Raw genomic sequence first — 17,247 nt, 5'->3', positions numbered from 1 at the left:
AATTCGCAGGCCAGTTAAAATGTCACAAAATAGCTTAAAAGTTCACACTATGTGCGCTTATTTTTTGCTTTCCAAGTCATAACATTTAAATTTAATAAGGTAAAGTAACAATATATTTCAGTGTGTTTGCGATTTGAATATTTGTTACCGTCATCACACGATCACCAGTCAGATGTGATGTGCAGGATTGAATACACAACTATTGAAGAGGCCATCTAAAATCAAATTTAAAAACTAATTTTAGATAGGGACAATATGCAATGGCATGCCATCCTTAGGTTTCAAAACTAATTCAGGGATGGCTTTGCGTGGTCCACGTTTGCCCAAGTCGTAGGAAAATCGGAATCGACGAAGTAGGGTCGAAGTTAGCACTTTCTCTTCAAACATGGCGAATCTCTGACCTACATAGAATTGAAGAAACGAATATGAAAAATAAAAAAATAATAAATCCTGTAACTAGGCTTTATTGAATTATTGTCCTTGACGAAATAGGAAAATTTCATTACCAATACAATTCCTTGATCCTGCGCTGAATGGAACAAATGCGAAAGCGTGTCTACCGATACTTTCATTCGTTTGGAAACGTTCGGGTTTGAACACGTCAGGTTCAGGAAAATATTCTTCGTTCCGGTGAAGGGCATAGATTTGCAAGTTGACGAAAGCCTCAGTTGGGATTTTATACCCTCCCAATTCAATTTCTTCAGTCATATATCGTGAGAAAACGGGAACGGGAGGATAGAGCCGGAGTGATTCTTTGATACAGCATTCGAGATATTTTAATTTAGTTGTGTCTTCCATAGTGCAGGGACGAACGGAATCTCCAAACACCTCGTTCAGTTCTTCCTGCACTAGGTCCTGTAATCAATTAACAAGGTTAATTATTTTTGAAAATGTCATTTGCCTAATGGTTTAAAACCTGGTGCTTAGGATTGATTGCCATGCAGTAGAGAAACCAAATAATGGCAGAAGCAGTTGTATCGTGTCCCTGTAACAAATTTCAACCCAAGGTAAATGATCACATCAATTAATCAATATTTTATTAACACACCTCGAACATGAAAGTGTCCACTTCGTTGCGGATGTCGAGGTCGCTTAATTCAACTCCATTTTTGTTGGCTAGAAGCATCAAATCTAAAAAGGCCCTACGTTTCTCTTAAAACAAATACTGATTAGTTAGATCTTTAAATCTTTTCAAAATTTGTCAATCGATTTCCTACTGGTTCCGGTGATTTCCTCATCCTTCGCTTCTTCCGGCAATTCCTCTTCAAGAGCAATTTCCACTTTCCTTTCGCGAATAACCTGTTTCAATCAATAAATTAGCACATTAAAGAACAAGAAACAGTTCGATGTTCGGTGAATACCTTTGAAGTAAAATCGTGCATTTGCTTCAATATTTTGTTTTGTTCTCTTCCGTTTTGTGTCAAATTGTACAGCCAATCAGGCAGCATACCTTTTCCAGACAAGAATCTCTCAACAATAATTTCGGAAATCCTGGTGAATGTATAAATTATTATAACAATCAATAGAACATTTAATAACTGTTTAATACCTGTGGACGTTGCTAATATATTCCGAATCTTGTAGTTGAGCGTTGATCTGAATGCCCATTGCAGCCTCTGTGGAATATAAAACACAGAAATAACTTTTCCGGCAATCTTATTATGGTTCACGATTGATACGAATTGATATGGCTGTTGTGGCAGTTTACTGTACGTATAAGCTCCAGACTTACCGCAAATGATGTCTAGTGTACATTTTTTCAAGAAAGGAAAGACATCAACGTCTTCCGCAAATTCTCCTGTGGTGGAGGTTTTGGAGACTTTGGCTAATTGCTCACAAAGAATTTCAGCGTTTTTGTTAAAAACATCAAAGAAATTGTCAAGGATCTGGAAGTGAAATGCAGGTGTCAAAAGACGGCGGCTCCTCCTCCACTTGTCCCCTGCGAAATTGAATTGTTAACAATAACCCAAGCATATTGATTAGCATAGAATAACCGATAGTTTCTAGGAGGTTTTACCTGATGCCAGCAATAGTCCGTCGCCAAGCCATGGTCTAAGGATACTGTAAGATTTTCCTTTCTCTATGAGCGTATGACTCGTCAGGATTTTCTAAATATTTCCATTTATATTAATCATTCAAACATTATTTCTTTAATAGACGTGTTTTTTAACTTCAATTAAAACTGGTGACGAGATCTGAACAAACGGTCGGAATACAATCCAAGTACGTAAAATGCGACCATACTGTTTCACCCATTTGACTTGTGCGGTTTCCAAGACTTCTGTAAACCAAATGACACGGAAAACAAGTTATTTGGGCAGTACAGGGGATATTATTTGTCCATTTATCATACACAATATTCAAGCAAAAATCAGCGTTTTATTGGGAACTCCACAGAGTTCTGCCCCTTGTCATTCATAGCCATAGAAACGAAGGCTCAGCCACGTGGTTGAGCAAAAAATAAAAGAAAATAGCTTTATCTTACCGTCACTTTCCTTCGGCAAAGCAGTGACATTGCCCACGAGGAATTTCCTCCTCACTCCCGGAATGAGGTCAATCGTTTTTACGTACGCCGAATTTTCCCATCGATGATGAGCTAGGAATAGCAGTGCTAGCAGAAGTAACAAAACTGAAACAAGAAAGACTCCTAACATGATCAATGAAGTAATTGTTTCTTTGGTTGATTCAATGAATCAAAATCAGATAACACTCTGTAAAAAAAAAAAAAAGAACTTTTTCACTCTGGTTTCACTCTTGAACGAAAAACAACGCAGTTTAACCGGAACGAACTGGAGAAGCATGTGGAGAGAAAGAACATGTTGTTTTCAATTACATGCTGCCATCTATGTGTCGCGCGCGCTACTACGTCAGTGAAGTTTGAAACTGATCAAAATTTGAATTACTTTAATGTTCACTGCTTCCGTTCATTTCACTCAATGACCTGTTTTCAATATCACAGCGATTCTTATCCTTGATAAAATTTTTATCATCAGACCCGAAAAACTGAAAGTGTTTTTGGTATAAAGTAATATTTTAACTTCAGTTATAGGTTTATATCTAGTAGACTAACACTTCCATCACCGGCCATTAACGATATTAGTTTACGATTATACAAGTTATTACAACCATGACTTTGTTCCCGATTCATGGATATTGGAAAAGTGTCCATGGTCCAACTGCATTAAAAGTTCTAGAAACGGTTTTTCACTAAGAGCACATTTCGTCATCAAGTTTCATCCCCTCAAAAAAATAAATATCTACTTTACTATAGATACGGGACAATTTGCAATGGCATGCCACCCATAGGTTTCAAAACTAAGTCAGCAATGCCTTTACGTGGTCCACGTTTGCCCAAGTCGTAGGAAAATCGGAATCGACGAAGTAGGGTCGAAGTTAGCACTTTCTCTTCAAACATAGCGAATCTCTGACCTGCATAGGGTAAAGGAAACAAACATACATCAATTTTGTTAACCAATGTAACTAGTCGTAACTGAATTATTCGCTTTTAAGAAATTGGAAAATTTCATTACCAATACAATTCCTTGATCCTGCGCTGAATGGAACGAATGCGAAAGCGTGTCTACCAATAGCTTCATTCGTTTGAAAACGTTCGGGATTGAATAGGTCTGGTTCGGGAAAAAATTCTTCGTTATGGTGAAGGGCGTAGATTTGCAGGGAGACGAAACTGCCTATTGGGATGTTATACCCTCCCAGTTCAAAGTCTTCACTGATGTACCGGCTGATTATGGGTACGGCAGGATAGAGCCGGAGCGATTCTTTGATGCAGCATTCGAGGTATTTTAATTTTGTTGTGTCTTCCATAGTGCAGGGACGGTCAGAGTCTCCAAACACCTCGTTCAGTTCTTCCTGCACTATGGACTGTAATCAATAAACATCGCTAATAATTGTTGTTTATGTAATTTGCTTAATGGTTCCAAACCTGGTGCTTAGGATTGACGGCCATGCAGTAGAGAAACCAAATAATGGCAGAAGCAGTTGTATCGTGTCCCTGTAACAAATTTCAACCCCAGGTAAATGATCGCATCTAATAAAGAATATTTTATTAGCACACCTCGAACATGAAAGTGTCCACTTCATTGCGGATGTCGAGGTCACTTAGTTCAAATCCATTTTTGTTGGCAAGAAGCATCAAATCTAAGAAGGCCCTACGTTTCTCTTATAACAAGTACTGGTTTAGTTGTATCTAAAAAAAATTTCAAAATTTGTCAACCGATTGCCTACTGGTTCCGGCGGTTTCCTCATCTTTCGCCTCTTCCGGCAAATCCTCTTCAAGAGCAATTTCCACTTTCCTTTCGCGAATAACCTGTTTTAATTAATGCAATTTATTAATTTTGATTTAATTTTAGCATAAGAAACAGTTCTGTGTCGGAATACCTTTGAAGTAAAATTGTGCATCTGCTTTAATATTTTCTTGTGTTCTCTTCCGCTTGGTGTCAAATGGTACAGCCAGTCGGGAAACATACTTTTTCCAGACAAGAATCTCTCAACAACAATTTCTGATATCCTGGTAAGAGCGAATTAAGTATAAAAACAAACAGGGTTAACCTTTAAAAACTGTTTTTAATAATACCTGTGAACGTTTCTAATATATTCCGAATCTTCTAGCTGAGCATTGACCGTAATGCCCATTGCAGCCTCTGTGAACAAAAACAAAAATTATTATTTAAAAAAAAAGTTCCCGGTAATCTTATTAAGATACGGTCCACGATTACTGGTAGCAATAAATACGATAGTTTCCTGCTTCAGACTTACCGCAAATGATGTCTAGTGTACATTTTTTCAAGAAAGGAAAGACATCAACGTCTTCCGTAAGTTCCCCATTATTTGAGGTCCCGGTGACTTTGGCTAATTGCTCACAAAGAATTTCAGCGTTTTTGTTAAAAACATCAAAGAAATTGTCAAGGATCTGGAAGTGAAATGCAGGTGTCAAAAGACGTCGACTCCTCCTCCACTTGTCCCCTGCGACATTTAATTGTAAACAATAACCCAAACCTATTGATTAGCATAGAATAACCGATAGTTTCTAGGAGGTTTTACCTGATGCCAGCAATAGTCCGTCGCCAAGCCATGGTCTAAGGATACTGTAAGATTTTCCTTTGTCTATGAGCGTATGGCTCGTTAGGATTTTCTAAAAAAGAACTCTAGTAAGCTCGAACCTTATTTTATTTAATTATATGTTGTTGTTTTGTTTTACTTCAATAAAAACTGGTGACGAAATTTGAACCAACGGTCGGAATGCGAGCCAAATGCGGTAGATGCGACCGTACTGTTTCACCCATTTGCCTTGCACGGTTTGCAGGACTTCTGTAATAATTAGATGAAAAAGAAGACAATACCGGCAGTATAGTAACGGGAAGGCTGTTTCTCGTACATTACACAACCAAGAAAATAAGCATAATATCGGGAAATCCACACGGTTTTGTCCCATGTTATTCTTAGTGGTTGTCACCAATCAACCAGCTCAACGACTTCTCAGCCACGTGGTTGATGTGCGAATAAAAGAAAATAGATTGAACATACCGTCACTTTCCTTAGGCAAAGCAGTGACATTGCCCACGATGAATTTCCTTGTCACTCCGGGAATGAGGTCAATCGTTTTCACGTACGCCGAATTTTCCCATCTATGATGAGCTAGGAATAGCAGTGCTAGCAGAAGTAACAAAACAGAAACAAGAAAGACTCCTATCATGGTCGATAAAGTAATATTGTTTTTTGGGAGTGATTCAACGTTAACTGCAATAATATCAGTTCGCACTCGGTTAGGATAGAGAAACTGTTTCACTATAGAAGGAAATAAGCAATGCAATTCAACTGGAGAAGCAACAACACAAACCATGTATGGACGAACATTGGTGTTTTGAATTCGAAACTGCCATCTGTGATCTGTGTGGCTAACTCATTACGTCGGTCAGGTTTAAACGAATAAAAATTAAAAAAATCAGTTTGTCTATACATCTATTTCTTACACAGCACATTTTTTAGCGAAGTGAATAAAAGACAAATAAAATCAATAATCATTATATTCATATTTAACGTTAAATCTTCACTGCTTCCGTTCGTTTTAGTCACTCAGTTCTTGACTTAATTCCAATATCGCAGCTCGTGTGTTTTCAGTCAGTGTTTAATTGTTTTTTTATATAATTATATATAAAGTAATACTTGGCGTATATCGTAATATGCAAATGAAATATCAACAAAAAGTAAGCCAAACTTTATTATAGATATGAGGCAATTTGCAATGGCATGCCATCTCTAGGTTTTAAAACCAAGTCAGCGTTGGCTTTGGGCGGTCCGTGCTTGGCAATGTCATAGGAAAATCGGAATCGGCGGAGTAGAGACGAAGCCAAGACTTTCTCCTCAAACATGGCGAACCTCTGTCCTAAAAAGTTGTAAAAACCACCAGTAATAATATTGCTCCGTCATTTGTAGGGTTGCGTATTTTAATACCAATACAATTCCTTGATCCTGCGCTGAAAGGAAGGAACGAGAACGCGTGTCTACCGATGCTTTCATTCGTCTGGAAACGTTCGGGATTAAAAACGTCCGGTTCAGGAAAATAATCTTCGTTTCGATGAAGGGCGTAGATTTCAATGACAACGGAAGCCCCAACTGGGATTTTATAGCCTCCCAGTTCAAAGTCTTCACTGATGTACCGGCTGATTATGGGCACGGCAGGATAGAGCCGGAGTGATTCTTTGATGCAGCATTCGAGGTATTTTAATTTTGTTGTGTCTTCCATCGTGCAGGGACGATCAGAGCCTCCAAACACCTCGTTCAGTTCTTCTTGCACTATGGACTGTAATCAATAAACATGGTTAATTATTTTTGTAAATGTCATTTGTTTAATGATTCAAAACCTGATGCTTAGGGTTGATGGCCATGCAGTAGAGAAACCATACAACGGCGGATGCGGTTGTATCGTGTCCCTGTAATAAATTTCAACCCAAGGTGAGTAATTAATTGCGTTCAAACAATGCGAAACAATGTAAATTTTACCAACACACCTCGAACATAAAAGTGTCCACTTCATTACGGATGTCGAGGTCACTTAGTTCAACTCCATTTTTGTTGGCTAGAAGCATCAAATCTAAAAAGGCTCTACGTTTCTCTTGAAGCCAAAATAATGTTTTAAATTACTTTCTAGCAATTTCAATCGATTAACTTACTGGATTTATTCGAAACCTCACTGGTGTCCTCTTCCGGCAATATTTCGTCTTCAAGAGCGATTTCCACTTTCCTTTCGCGAATAACCTATTTTTCAACCATCAAAATTTCACGAGTCATTGTAGTGTTCTAGCACAGGCCTTGAAATATAATAAGTAGCTAAATTATAGTTGAAAAAACCTTAGAAGTGAAATCGTGGATCTGCTTTAATATCTTCTTATGTTCTCTTCCGCTTGTCGTGCATTCGTACATCCAGTCAGGCATAAAATGGCCAAACGAGAAGAACCTCTCCACAACAATTTCTGATATCCTTTAAAATGCAGGATAAAATGGGATTATTGGCACAACTGAAGTCAACATGAAATTTGATTGAACATTTTGAATACACCTTTGGACGTTTCTAATATATTCTGAATCTTCTAGCTGAGCGTTGACTTGAATGCCCATGGCAGCCTCTGATCGTGAAAGAAAAAATTGCATAATGACGTTTAAATTCGCCAATGTGATTTACCAATCTCCAGTGGCGACAATTTATTTCGTCATATAAAACTTACCGCAGATGATGTCAAGGGCACACCTTTTCAAATAGGGGAAGACGTCAATCTCTTCAACAGAATCGCCTTTGATTGAGGTGTTGGCTTTAATTAATTGCTCGCAAAGAATGTCAGCGTTTTTATTGAAAACGTCAAAGAAATTGTCAAGAATCTGGAAGTGAAATGCAGGTGTCAATAGACGACGATTCTTTTTCCATTTGTTTCCTGCGAATTCAATTTAAAAATAAAAAAGTTAGTGCGATAAAAGTTTACCTGTCTTATTAGGTTTTTACCTGACGCTAGCAAGAGTCCTTCACCGAGCCACGGTGTCAGAATACTATACGCGTCTTTTTTATCTATGAACGTATTACTTGTCATCATTTTCTAATGAAGTAATTCTTTCTTAATTACTTGAATATAGTAAATGGTAGAGTTGAATTCTTTACTTCAATTAAAACTGCCGAAGAAGTCATGACAAACGGTCGCAATCCGAGCCAAACGCGGAAAATTTTGCCATATTGTTTTACCCATTTGCTGTGTATGGTTTGCAAGATTTCTGAAATTTTATTAAATAAAGGAGAAAAATACACATAAATTCCTTGTTATTGACTCACAGATTAATCGACGACATGTTATTTTTCCGCCTATTTTTCTCCGGATCTGTTATTAGAGCGGAATTTCCACACGACAAATGACAAACTTAATTTGATACCGTTAGTTTCCTTTGGTAAAGCCAAGGCATTCCCCACTAAGAATTTTTTTGGGGGTCCTGGAATAAGGTCAATTGTTTTCACGTACGAAGAATTCTCCCACTTGCGATGAACGAAGAATAGTAGCGTCAATACAAGTAGCAAAACAGAAATAAGATAGGCTGCTATCATGACGAATGAGGTAATTGTTTCTTCGATGCAAAGATATCTGTTTGCACTTTGGTTTACTCACTAGGAACAACTAATTCACGAACGCCAACATGGAGAATAAAACCAAAACACAGCAGTTTCTTAACTGGCGCACTTCACATGACTGGAGAAAACACAACAGCAGACTTTGATGGTGCCATCTGTGTGGCTCACTTATTACTCCGTATTAGGTTGTGTCAAAATTTGAAACTTGATTTCTTATAGTACAGAAGGATAGTATGAATGGAGACATCAAAAGTTTTTTTCATTGCGCATATTTCAGTCTCTTCCGGTCACACCAAAAATAGTTGGTAAAGTTTGACGTTATATTCTTTCACTGGATAGAAAGCAAATAGATAACTAATTGACAGATTTAATTTTTTCGCTTCCAAATTGATTAATCAACGATTTTACTTATATAATCTTAATTCCGTACTACAGTAGTTATTTTTAAACAATTAAATGGTTATACATAACCAGTACGGGGGCTGTGGAGTACGTTGGAAAACGTGCGAAAGCTGTGTCAACTAATCTGTGCACTTATTGACTGTCAATGAAAAAGATGGCAATCCTAACTACGTATGTGTTATGACTAACCGCTCTTTTTGGTTAAATCAAAGTTGGTTAATCCAGGTCCAGAGGGGGTTCACATCTGATCAAATAATATGCCACTCTGGGTAGCACAATAGCAGGATCCGTAAATAAATAACCGGGAGCAGATGTTCCACATCCGGATTGAAAATGTCCCCACCTTGTTTTGCAGTCCAACTGGTTACCCCCTAACCGAACTAACGTCTGGCTCTAACGAATAATAACCGACTGGTTATTATTTGTGCCAAAGTTCAATAGAAAATACTGAGGCGGTAATACCCCTCTCCCCCCTTTGGTTCAACTTTTGGCTGAACTTGTTGGGTTCGTTATTTATACTGACAAATTCAGAACCTAAACCGTCAAACGACAACTGTCCGTTGTCCGTGCTACACATCAGAGGGGCACTACCCCAGTCAGCTTACCTATAGAGTCATCTTGAATAAGAAGACTTGAAAATAGTGATTTTCGCAATGAATAAATCGCTTTTTATTCAATTTGGTTTTCTTGTTTTACTTCTGAGGACAACCGAAGCCACCATCGAGGTAATTATAGTAGGTAGATAATTCTATTTTACCTAACTCGCCGTTAATTAATTGTAATTTTTATGTTGTATTAGGCTAGTATAAATTCAAATGACATGATAAATGGGTCTATCTCAAGTAGGTCAAATTAGAGACAGTTGTTTGATGCTGATTATACCGCTGATATTTATAATTCTTCGCTATTATGTACACGTAGATGAATCTACCATTTGCTACGACGAATTGGGTTGTATTAATAACTTCTATTTCGCCGATCCATTGCTATGGCCAATCGACTTGTTGCCTGAATCAAGGACTAAGATTAATACATATTTCACGCTCTACACAAGAGACATGCTGCCTAACATACCGCCAGTAACAATAATTTTTTCCTCAATTAGTAAAGATATTTCTCAGTTAATCCTCTTATAACAGTCACCTTTAATTCGAATATCTGGACAAGATCCAAAGGGAATGAGTAAAGCGACATTCAAAGCAACTCGTCCAACAAAATTATACATCCACGGCTGGCGTGCAACCGGATACGAAGGCCGTGTTCTTGTAAGTTTCATTTTATTATTATTTTTTTTTATTGATTGGATTGAAAATTCTCTTTTCATAGACTTTAATCAAACGATTATTGGCAAATGGAGATTTTAACGTGATCGTGGTTCATTGGGGTGGAGGTTCATCCGTCGAATATAATCAAGCTCATGCCAACATTCGTCTCGTTGGTCTGGAAATTGCTTTCCTTGTCAACACTATGGTGGTAAGTCATTTTGCGCTAGATACTTAGTTATTAATTTGAATATTAATTACTTACGCAATTTTTATCGAATAAGGCCAAACTTGGTGCCAAGGCATCAGACATACATTTGATTGGACACAGCCTTGGAGCACATACAGCGGGCTATGCCGGGGAAAAGATTCCAAACCTTGGTCAAATCACAGGTTTATTACAAAAAGGAAATTCTAAATTCATTTGGGAAAACATTTTAAATTTCATTCATTTTTGTAGGTTTAGACCCTGCCGGACCATTTTTCCGTACAGTGCCAACCTATGCCCGCTTAGATCCCAGTGATGCCCAATTTGTTGAAGTTATCCACACTGATGGCGGGATCCTAGGTGATTTATTTTCTGGCTTTCTTACATGTAAACTTAAAATAATTATTTCTTTCGCGCGAAGGTGCTGGCCTATTGGAACCTCTGGGACATCTGGACTTTTACGCTAACGGGGGAATGCGTCAGCCCGGTTGTGAGCCTTCCAACTGGGATTCCATCTTAAGTGATCCTTTAGCGATTCCATCAGATGTCATCGCTTGCGATCACACTCGAGCCGTTCACATCTACAGCGAATCGCTTCTCTCCAGCAGCTGCAAAACCATCGGATACGAATGTTCTGACTACGACTCATTCAACAAAGTAACGGCGACAACATGTTTCAAATTTACCGTCATTAATGTAATCAATCTTATCATCCGAAAAAGGGCAAGTGCACGACCTGTGGCTCGGACAACACGCATTGCGCACCGTTTGGCTTACAAGCCACAAGTTTCCCGACACGCAGCCGAACAAACGTCAAACTTTACTTCAACACTGGCGAAAGTTTCCCATACTGCAGTAAGTACCGGCCGAAAATACTTAACTCACTTAACTCTCAAGACCTTTTTCTTTATTATTTGGTCATTTCCAGGATCGCATTATGCAGTTAGTGTTGATTTGGCAAAGCCGTCCGATGCTAAATTGACAGTTAACGGAAACCTGGGATTAACAGTTAGCGGAGCCAATGGCGCCTTACCATTTGTCCAACTGTAATATAATTTAACAGAAACTAAAAACACAAATGAATGTTTTTATTTTTCTTGTTATATCCAGGGCGATCCAGAATTTGCAACAAGGACTGATTCATCAGTTTCTCTTTATTGTCCCTCCAACAGCCAACGCGATTGCAGTTAACACAATCAATGCTTATTGGACTTATGTTGTGGCGGATTTGTTGGATTGCGTTTTGGGGTTGTGCAACAAGAAGCTGTACGTCAACAGCATCACCATTTCAGCGCTAAACAGCTACCCTGAATCGTAATGCAAAATTTAAAAATATATAATTAATTTGTTTCGATAAATCTGTTTATTATTCATCATAGAAATAGGATCGCCAACACTTTCAAGAACTGTCCTCTGTTTGGACCTGGTGTCATCTCTTCCGGATTTACTTTGGATTTTTCTGTCAACTACAAGTGTCCGTGAATATTCCAGATAAATTAACTGTCAAATTTTGGACTCGGCGAACTTGAACGTATTTTCATTGACCAGCTAGTGGTTTATTCAAACAACTCCTTAATTAGTGTATGGTGTCCTATTTTACACTTGAGTTCAAGCTTCATTTAACTTTTTATGGAAATACATAAGCTAATTTGCATACCGTGAAACTGATTAGACGTAAGAATGCTGAATACAAAAGAATCCCATGTGGGATTCAGTAAATAAATATACACGGGTAGAATGTAGTGATCAGCACAGTAGCACACACTTCAATCAAATGAATGAAAAGAATGATTGGCTGGCGAGTTCTGAATTTTTCTGCTCTCCGTGGATAAAATGGATATTATACGTGGAATCTTGTGAATACAAAAAAATGAGATAATTTAATCAACCCAATCAGCTCAATTCTACGAATGATAAGAATAATGTGAAAGGGGGAAATTAAGAAAGAAATTAATCAATTTGAATCACCTTATTTATTCTTCTATTTTAAGTTAATTCATCAAGTTATAGTATATATTTAGATTTCACTTCGGCTGTGTCTATACTCTATAGGGAGGGGTTTGAATAATAGGAAACGAATGCTACGCAATAGAGGTTTCTATTCTCTTTCTCTTAAGCTCTTTTTTCTTTTTCTCTTTAGGGAACAGTGTGATGCAGTATATAGAGAGGTAGGGTGAGAATGGCACGTGTTACATCATTATCAAGTAGGTATTACAATGGCCGCAAGGCTTAAAGTGTAAATCCGGAAAAGAAAAAATTGTCCAAAAGGAGAGGAAAAAAGACAATTACCGAAAAGGTTTCAAATGCCATGGACAACGGTGTGTAAGGGAAACCTTGAATTTTACATCTGTAATTCTGTACATATTCATTTAAATGGTAATTTGTTTACTTTTACTCGAACTCGAAACTTATTTTACTTCAGCAAGCTCTAGGGTGGAATTGCTAAGACATTTTTGTTCGTTAAAGTTTCACCCAAAGAAAACTGTAGTGATCGTTCTATGCGATTCACAGCCGAAGTAAAATGAACTGGAGTGGAAATTAGTTAAAAATTGTCTTTGGGCTTAGAACAATTTAATTTCTCGGTTACAATGTCTCTCTCTCTTTATGGGGTCGTATGAATTCATGTTTGAGTCACACTAATTCCCTTTGTGCTGTTTTTTTTTCTCCATTAAAACTCCCAAGTACTGTACGATTTGGCCGTACTCTGCCAAAAGCTACACAACCGCAACTGACGTGTCCCTAGTATTCAGTAGCCCCGACTTACTACACCGAGGCTGCTCCCATCAGACAGATGTTTCTTAATATTACTCCACCAAGTCTCAGAGGTACTGCACCAGCAAGTCCCCGAGTACTAATGCTTACCACACCACTAAAGCCAACGAGTATAAACCCCAACTTGCGCTGTTAAGATTCGGTGGCAATCTGTTTATATTAGCTAATTATTGCCCTTAATGGATGAATGGACTGTAATTTCTTTTTGAAAATGAAATTATAAGAATATATTAGCTTAATACGTGGTTATCTGGCGACACATTTATGTTTTCAAAGAAATTTCATTGGCCGTGGTATTGCACCAGAGCTGGATGAAGTTTGCATTTGAAATGACTCACGCTAGCGGCTAGCCTATATCAACACTCTTGCAGTTTTCTTTCACCACAAAAAGCTATAAATTGTGCTATATCGAGTTAAGATTTCGGAATTGTTTTTCTTGACCCTAACATAAATTTAAATAAATTAAACATTCACCAACCTTAATTTTAAGAACTTTAGTTCACTTCACGGTTTATTGAAGATACTTCGAAATAAGGATATCCTTTGATAACTTCTTTAAAGCGAATGACTCAAATTGGTGTTTCCTGCCTGAGATCACCTTCCCTATCTATCACTAGACTAACAAGCGTTTCCGAATCACACTCGATATGCCAAGTTCAATTGCGTTCATATAAACTCAAATGATTTTGGTAACCCACACTGTTACACAATCAAACAACTCATTTCAAGCGCACAAATTGTATTACTGATCACAAGAACAGATACAATACGAGGCTCAAATCAAGTGAACAGGGGGCGAATGTTCTACTCGTCATCCTCTTCACCACCATCTCCGCCATCCGTGCCCTTCTTCAAGTTCTTCCTCTTGACACGACCAGCACGGCCGCCACCGAACGGCGATCGGAGGGCAAAGTCGATGTGCTTCTGCGAATCCAAACGGACGATGAAGCTGGGGATGTTCACCAACTGCTTGCGAACACTGCAAATGCAAAGAAAATAGAATAAATAAACGAACGTTAAGGGAAATTCAAACCAAGGAAAGGATCGAGTCAAATTTGCCCACCGAGCCGAAAGTGTCTACCCAGAACTAGACATCAGGCGTGCAGTGTTGCAAGCAACAACTCCAGTGGCCTTTGAGAAATATTTCTCGCGTCTGCCAATATGTGTGCAGACTAATCCACTTCATGTCACTACGCAGTGGAACGGAATCGAACCACAAACGTGGGGATTCATGGGCGTAGACTGTTGCGAGCAACAGCACAGTGGCCCAAAAGACACAACGTCTCGTTAGAACACCGTCAAGGAGAATCTTCACCTCGGTGACGTGTTAGGCAACTCGTTTTAAATTGGGGAAATGCTGTTAGCACACGAGTGAATACCGGATGTGTCGCTGGCGGATGAGAACACGGGCGTGGTGAATCGATTTAGCCAAACCCAATTTGAAAACTTGGGTCTGCAGGCGACGCTCCAAAAAGTCTTCAACCTTCAAGCTGAGCACGTAATCGAGCTTCATGCGTCCCTCTTCCAACACACCAATGCGGACCAACCGACGAAGAAGGGCATTACCTGTAAATATAAAAGAGATTCATGATTATTCCTGCAGTTTAAATACATGAGAAACAATAACAACTGCATTACTAATTCATTCAGTTATAGCTCATGTGAGGCTTGACATCAGGTCTCAGCCAAGAAGTGTCAGATAATGTGCATCATGCAAATTAGTTCTATTTCAATGACAACACTACCATGCTCAATCTGCATGCTTGAATTAATATATGACAAAGTTATTTACCTTCAAACAGACGTTTGCCATCCTTCTCATCAAGAGTGAGCAACTCTCTGGCAGCTTTACGGATCTTGGCCAAAGTGTACTTGACCCTCCAAACTTCCCTCTTGTTACGCAGACCATATTCACCAATCAACTTGAGTTCTTGATCCAAACGAGCCTTTTCGAAAGGGCGGCGAGGTGCCACGCACACCTTCCGCTGGACCAAGGGAGCACGATGGTTCACCATTTTTTACTCTTCAGCCTGCAGAAAAACACATTTTCATTAGTCTATGGAAATACAACAAAAACCCATCAATCAACTAAGAACATTGATATTGTCGCCTAGTCACGAATCAGGTCAATCTACATCAAGATTCCTGGGATTAAAACTGGCAATTACTTTAGCCTCATTCCAACAACAATCTCTATTTGATCAAGAGTAGTTATCAAGTAGAACGGAGGCATGAACCGATCACCGGTATCGAATCTATTGGAATCTTACACATCCTTTCAATTTGGTCAAAGAAATCAATACTACTGTAAATGACCGGACTCTGGCAATTTTACTCTATGCGAATAGACTCAAAATAATTCCGAATAATTGTGAAATTCATTAAATATCGAAAACACTTACCAGCACAACTGCAACTTCCAGCAGGCGAGAGCGAATGGAAGACAAAAAGTAATGACTACTAACTTTTATAAAATATGGAAGCCTTGTCTGACCAAATACTATAGTGCGCGCGAAAATGCAGGCGACTGGCGGCCGGCAGGCGCATCCGCGCATTGCTTATTTACCCAATACAAAAACAAAAAGAAAATAGACTTCCACAACTAAACCATACATAATAATTAGTAACAATAAAAAAATCTAATGTTTTAGGAAACAAAATAGCAAGAGAAACAAGCCAAACAAATCAAAACAAACAAACAAATTTCCCAACACACCCGTCATGGCGCTTATCGTAAGCGTCAAAACTTAGAACAAAAGCTCTGTTGCAATTTTGCTCTAAAATGATGTTGCACAGCGCGACAAGTAAAATAAAATATTTTGAAAGACTTTTAACAAGCGATCTCCCACTCAACCGGACCGAAATGGTGGGGGTACTTTTCGGATCGTAATCCGGAAAAGAACTTTACAAATCCGGACTAGGTCTAATCTGTTCAGAATCGCAAGGCGATTCCAACGGAATTAAGTCCGGATTTTTATCTTTTCCCGTTCACGAGATAATCACGGTTGAAAATCGTGAAATATCACGAAAACCCAAAGTCTCCCCGTCCGACTACATCGCTTTTAGCCGTATATTCGGCTTGTAAAAAAAAACTAATTAACACAAAATGTAGCCCTTTCATCCCTCTTTCAGAATCCAAAAGGATTTTTTATAATTCTTTGAGATGTTTGAGATATCACGATTTTCGTGATACCCCCATTTCGACACATTTTTCAGGCATTTCATTCGGCGTTGCCGATTGCCGTATATGTGACTTCGCCCCCACTCCTTCGCTTTTTCCATTGTTTCCTATGTATCAAGTCCCATCTGTATCGATATACAAGGCCTTGATACATAGGAAACAGGGAAAAAGCGAAGGAGTGGACAGGAAAGGGGGCGAAAAGCACATATACGGCAATCGGCAACGCCGAATGAAATGCCTGAAAAATGTGTCGAAATGGGGGTATCACGAAAATCGTGATATCTCAAACATCTCAAAGAATTATAAAAAATCCTTTTGGATTCTGAAAGAGGGATGAAAGGGCTACATTTTGTGTTAATTAGTTTTTTTTTACAAGCCGAATATACGGCTAAAAGCGATGTAGTCGGACGGGGAGACTTTGGGTTTTCGTGATATTTCACGATTTTCAACCGTGATTATCTCGTGAACGGGAAAAGATAAAAATCCGGACTTAATTCCGTTGGAATCGCCTTGCGATTCTGAACAGATTAGACCTAGTCCGGATTTGTAAAGTTCTTTTCCGGATTACGATCCGAAAAGTACCCCCACCATTTCGGTCCGGTTGAGTGGGAGATCGCTTGTTAAAATTAATCAGGCATCCAAATCTACTTAACCACGAAATTATATTCACGGTTTTCTTCGATAAAAACCAATAAACACAGATTAAATTGTTAAAAATATAAAAAAAAACACGTTTTTCAATGAAGAACACGATGTTTCTCGTTTCCGGATTCATTGCAAGTAGTACGTCAAAGTCAGA

General features: G+C 38.5%; 4 protein-coding genes across 7 annotated transcripts; 1 reads left to right on the top strand and 3 right to left on the bottom strand.

Moving 5' to 3' along the window:
- Positions 1-95: 95 nt before the first annotated feature.
- LOC124198064 (cytochrome P450 4C1-like) lies at positions 96-5,888 on the bottom strand. 3 transcript variants are annotated; one of them, XM_046593716.1, is made up of 11 exons: positions 5,542-5,884; positions 2,172-2,281; positions 2,018-2,108; positions 1,733-1,939; positions 1,550-1,616; positions 1,362-1,491; positions 1,218-1,299; positions 1,049-1,152; positions 917-985; positions 507-855; positions 96-401 (listed from the first exon to the last, which is right to left on the bottom strand). In XM_046593716.1, exons 1-11 carry the CDS (start codon positions 5,855-5,857, stop codon positions 241-243), a joined length of 1,686 nt encoding a protein of 561 aa, XP_046449672.1. In that variant the 5' UTR covers positions 5,858-5,884; the 3' UTR covers positions 96-240. The 3 variants fall into 3 exon arrangements, with proteins under 3 accessions (XP_046449672.1, XP_046449673.1, XP_046449671.1); XM_046593717.1 differs by lacking the exon at positions 5,542-5,884 and adding an exon at positions 2,486-2,825; XM_046593715.1 differs by lacking the exons at positions 96-401; positions 507-855; positions 917-985; ... (5 more) ...; positions 2,018-2,108; positions 2,172-2,281 and adding exons at positions 3,011-3,429; positions 3,531-3,879; positions 3,941-4,009; ... (5 more) ...; positions 5,059-5,149; positions 5,216-5,325 and having other exon boundaries at positions 5,542-5,888.
- A 135-nt stretch (positions 5,889-6,023) lies between these two features.
- LOC124198065 (cytochrome P450 4C1-like) lies at positions 6,024-8,752 on the bottom strand. 2 transcript variants are annotated; one of them, XM_046593718.1, is made up of 11 exons: positions 8,431-8,752; positions 8,165-8,274; positions 8,012-8,102; positions 7,740-7,943; positions 7,574-7,640; positions 7,366-7,495; positions 7,188-7,272; positions 7,026-7,129; positions 6,879-6,947; positions 6,469-6,817; positions 6,024-6,400 (listed from the first exon to the last, which is right to left on the bottom strand). In XM_046593718.1, exons 1-11 carry the CDS (start codon positions 8,597-8,599, stop codon positions 6,237-6,239), a joined length of 1,542 nt encoding a protein of 513 aa, XP_046449674.1. In that variant the 5' UTR covers positions 8,600-8,752; the 3' UTR covers positions 6,024-6,236. The 2 variants fall into 2 exon arrangements, with proteins under 2 accessions (XP_046449674.1, XP_046449676.1); XM_046593720.1 differs by having other exon boundaries at positions 6,166-6,395; positions 8,431-8,749.
- An 814-nt stretch (positions 8,753-9,566) lies between these two features.
- Positions 9,567-12,159, top strand: LOC124198061 (pancreatic lipase-related protein 2-like). Its single transcript, XM_046593713.1, has 12 exons — positions 9,567-9,750; positions 9,825-9,867; positions 9,947-10,104; positions 10,165-10,290; positions 10,352-10,498; positions 10,572-10,680; positions 10,748-10,855; positions 10,917-11,152; positions 11,218-11,350; positions 11,424-11,541; positions 11,606-11,809; positions 11,875-12,159. Exons 1-12 carry the CDS (start codon positions 9,679-9,681, stop codon positions 11,975-11,977), a joined length of 1,557 nt encoding a protein of 518 aa, XP_046449669.1. The 5' UTR covers positions 9,567-9,678; the 3' UTR covers positions 11,978-12,159.
- A 1,830-nt stretch (positions 12,160-13,989) lies between these two features.
- On the bottom strand, positions 13,990-15,780 carry LOC124198060 (40S ribosomal protein S9-like). Its single transcript, XM_046593712.1, has 4 exons — positions 15,670-15,780; positions 15,060-15,297; positions 14,647-14,833; positions 13,990-14,246 (listed from the first exon to the last, which is right to left on the bottom strand). Exons 2-4 carry the CDS (start codon positions 15,280-15,282, stop codon positions 14,072-14,074), a joined length of 585 nt encoding a protein of 194 aa, XP_046449668.1. The 5' UTR covers positions 15,283-15,297; positions 15,670-15,780; the 3' UTR covers positions 13,990-14,071.
- Between the last annotated feature and the right edge of the window lie 1,467 nt (positions 15,781-17,247).

The sequence above is a fragment of the Daphnia pulex genome, chromosome 7 (genome assembly GCF_021134715.1).
Source record: "Daphnia pulex isolate KAP4 chromosome 7, ASM2113471v1".
Taxonomy (NCBI): Eukaryota; Metazoa; Arthropoda; class Branchiopoda; order Diplostraca; family Daphniidae; genus Daphnia; species Daphnia pulex.
This window is presented reverse-complemented; position numbering and strand designations above follow the sequence as displayed.

Bases quoted from the DNA above. Each gene is read 5' to 3' on its own strand.
- LOC124198064 (XM_046593715.1), bottom strand. From the start codon at position 5,857: ATGGTTTGTGTTGTTGCTTCTCCAGTTGAATTGCATTGCTTATTTCCT. The intron at 5,150-5,215 runs GTAAAACAAAAC...GTTCTTTTTTAG, and splicing joins CGTCACCAGTTTTTATTGAA to AAAATCCTAACGAGCCATAC. The intron at 4,010-4,072 runs GTGTGCTAATAA...AATTTGTTACAG, and splicing joins TGGACACTTTCATGTTCGAG to GGACACGATACAACTGCTTC.
- LOC124198065 (XM_046593718.1), bottom strand. From the start codon at position 8,599: ATGATAGCAGCCTATCTTATTTCTGTTTTGCTACTTGTATTGACGCTA. The intron at 7,944-8,011 runs GTAAAAACCTAA...TTGAATTCGCAG, and splicing joins AGGACTCTTGCTAGCGTCAG to GAAACAAATGGAAAAAGAAT. The intron at 7,273-7,365 runs GTTTTTTCAACT...GTTGAAAAATAG, and splicing joins TCCACGATTTCACTTCTAAG to GTTATTCGCGAAAGGAAAGT.
- LOC124198061 (XM_046593713.1), top strand. From the start codon at position 9,679: ATGAATAAATCGCTTTTTATTCAATTTGGTTTTCTTGTTTTACTTCTG. The intron at 10,681-10,747 runs GTTTATTACAAA...TCATTTTTGTAG, and splicing joins AAACCTTGGTCAAATCACAG to GTTTAGACCCTGCCGGACCA. The intron at 11,153-11,217 runs GTAACGGCGACA...CATCCGAAAAAG, and splicing joins ACTACGACTCATTCAACAAA to GGCAAGTGCACGACCTGTGG.
- LOC124198060 (XM_046593712.1), bottom strand. From the start codon at position 15,282: ATGGTGAACCATCGTGCTCCCTTGGTCCAGCGGAAGGTGTGCGTGGCA. The intron at 14,834-15,059 runs GTAAATAACTTT...TTATATTTACAG, and splicing joins TGGCAAACGTCTGTTTGAAG to GTAATGCCCTTCTTCGTCGG. The intron at 14,247-14,646 runs GTATTCACTCGT...TTGCATTTGCAG, and splicing joins ATCCGCCAGCGACACATCCG to TGTTCGCAAGCAGTTGGTGA.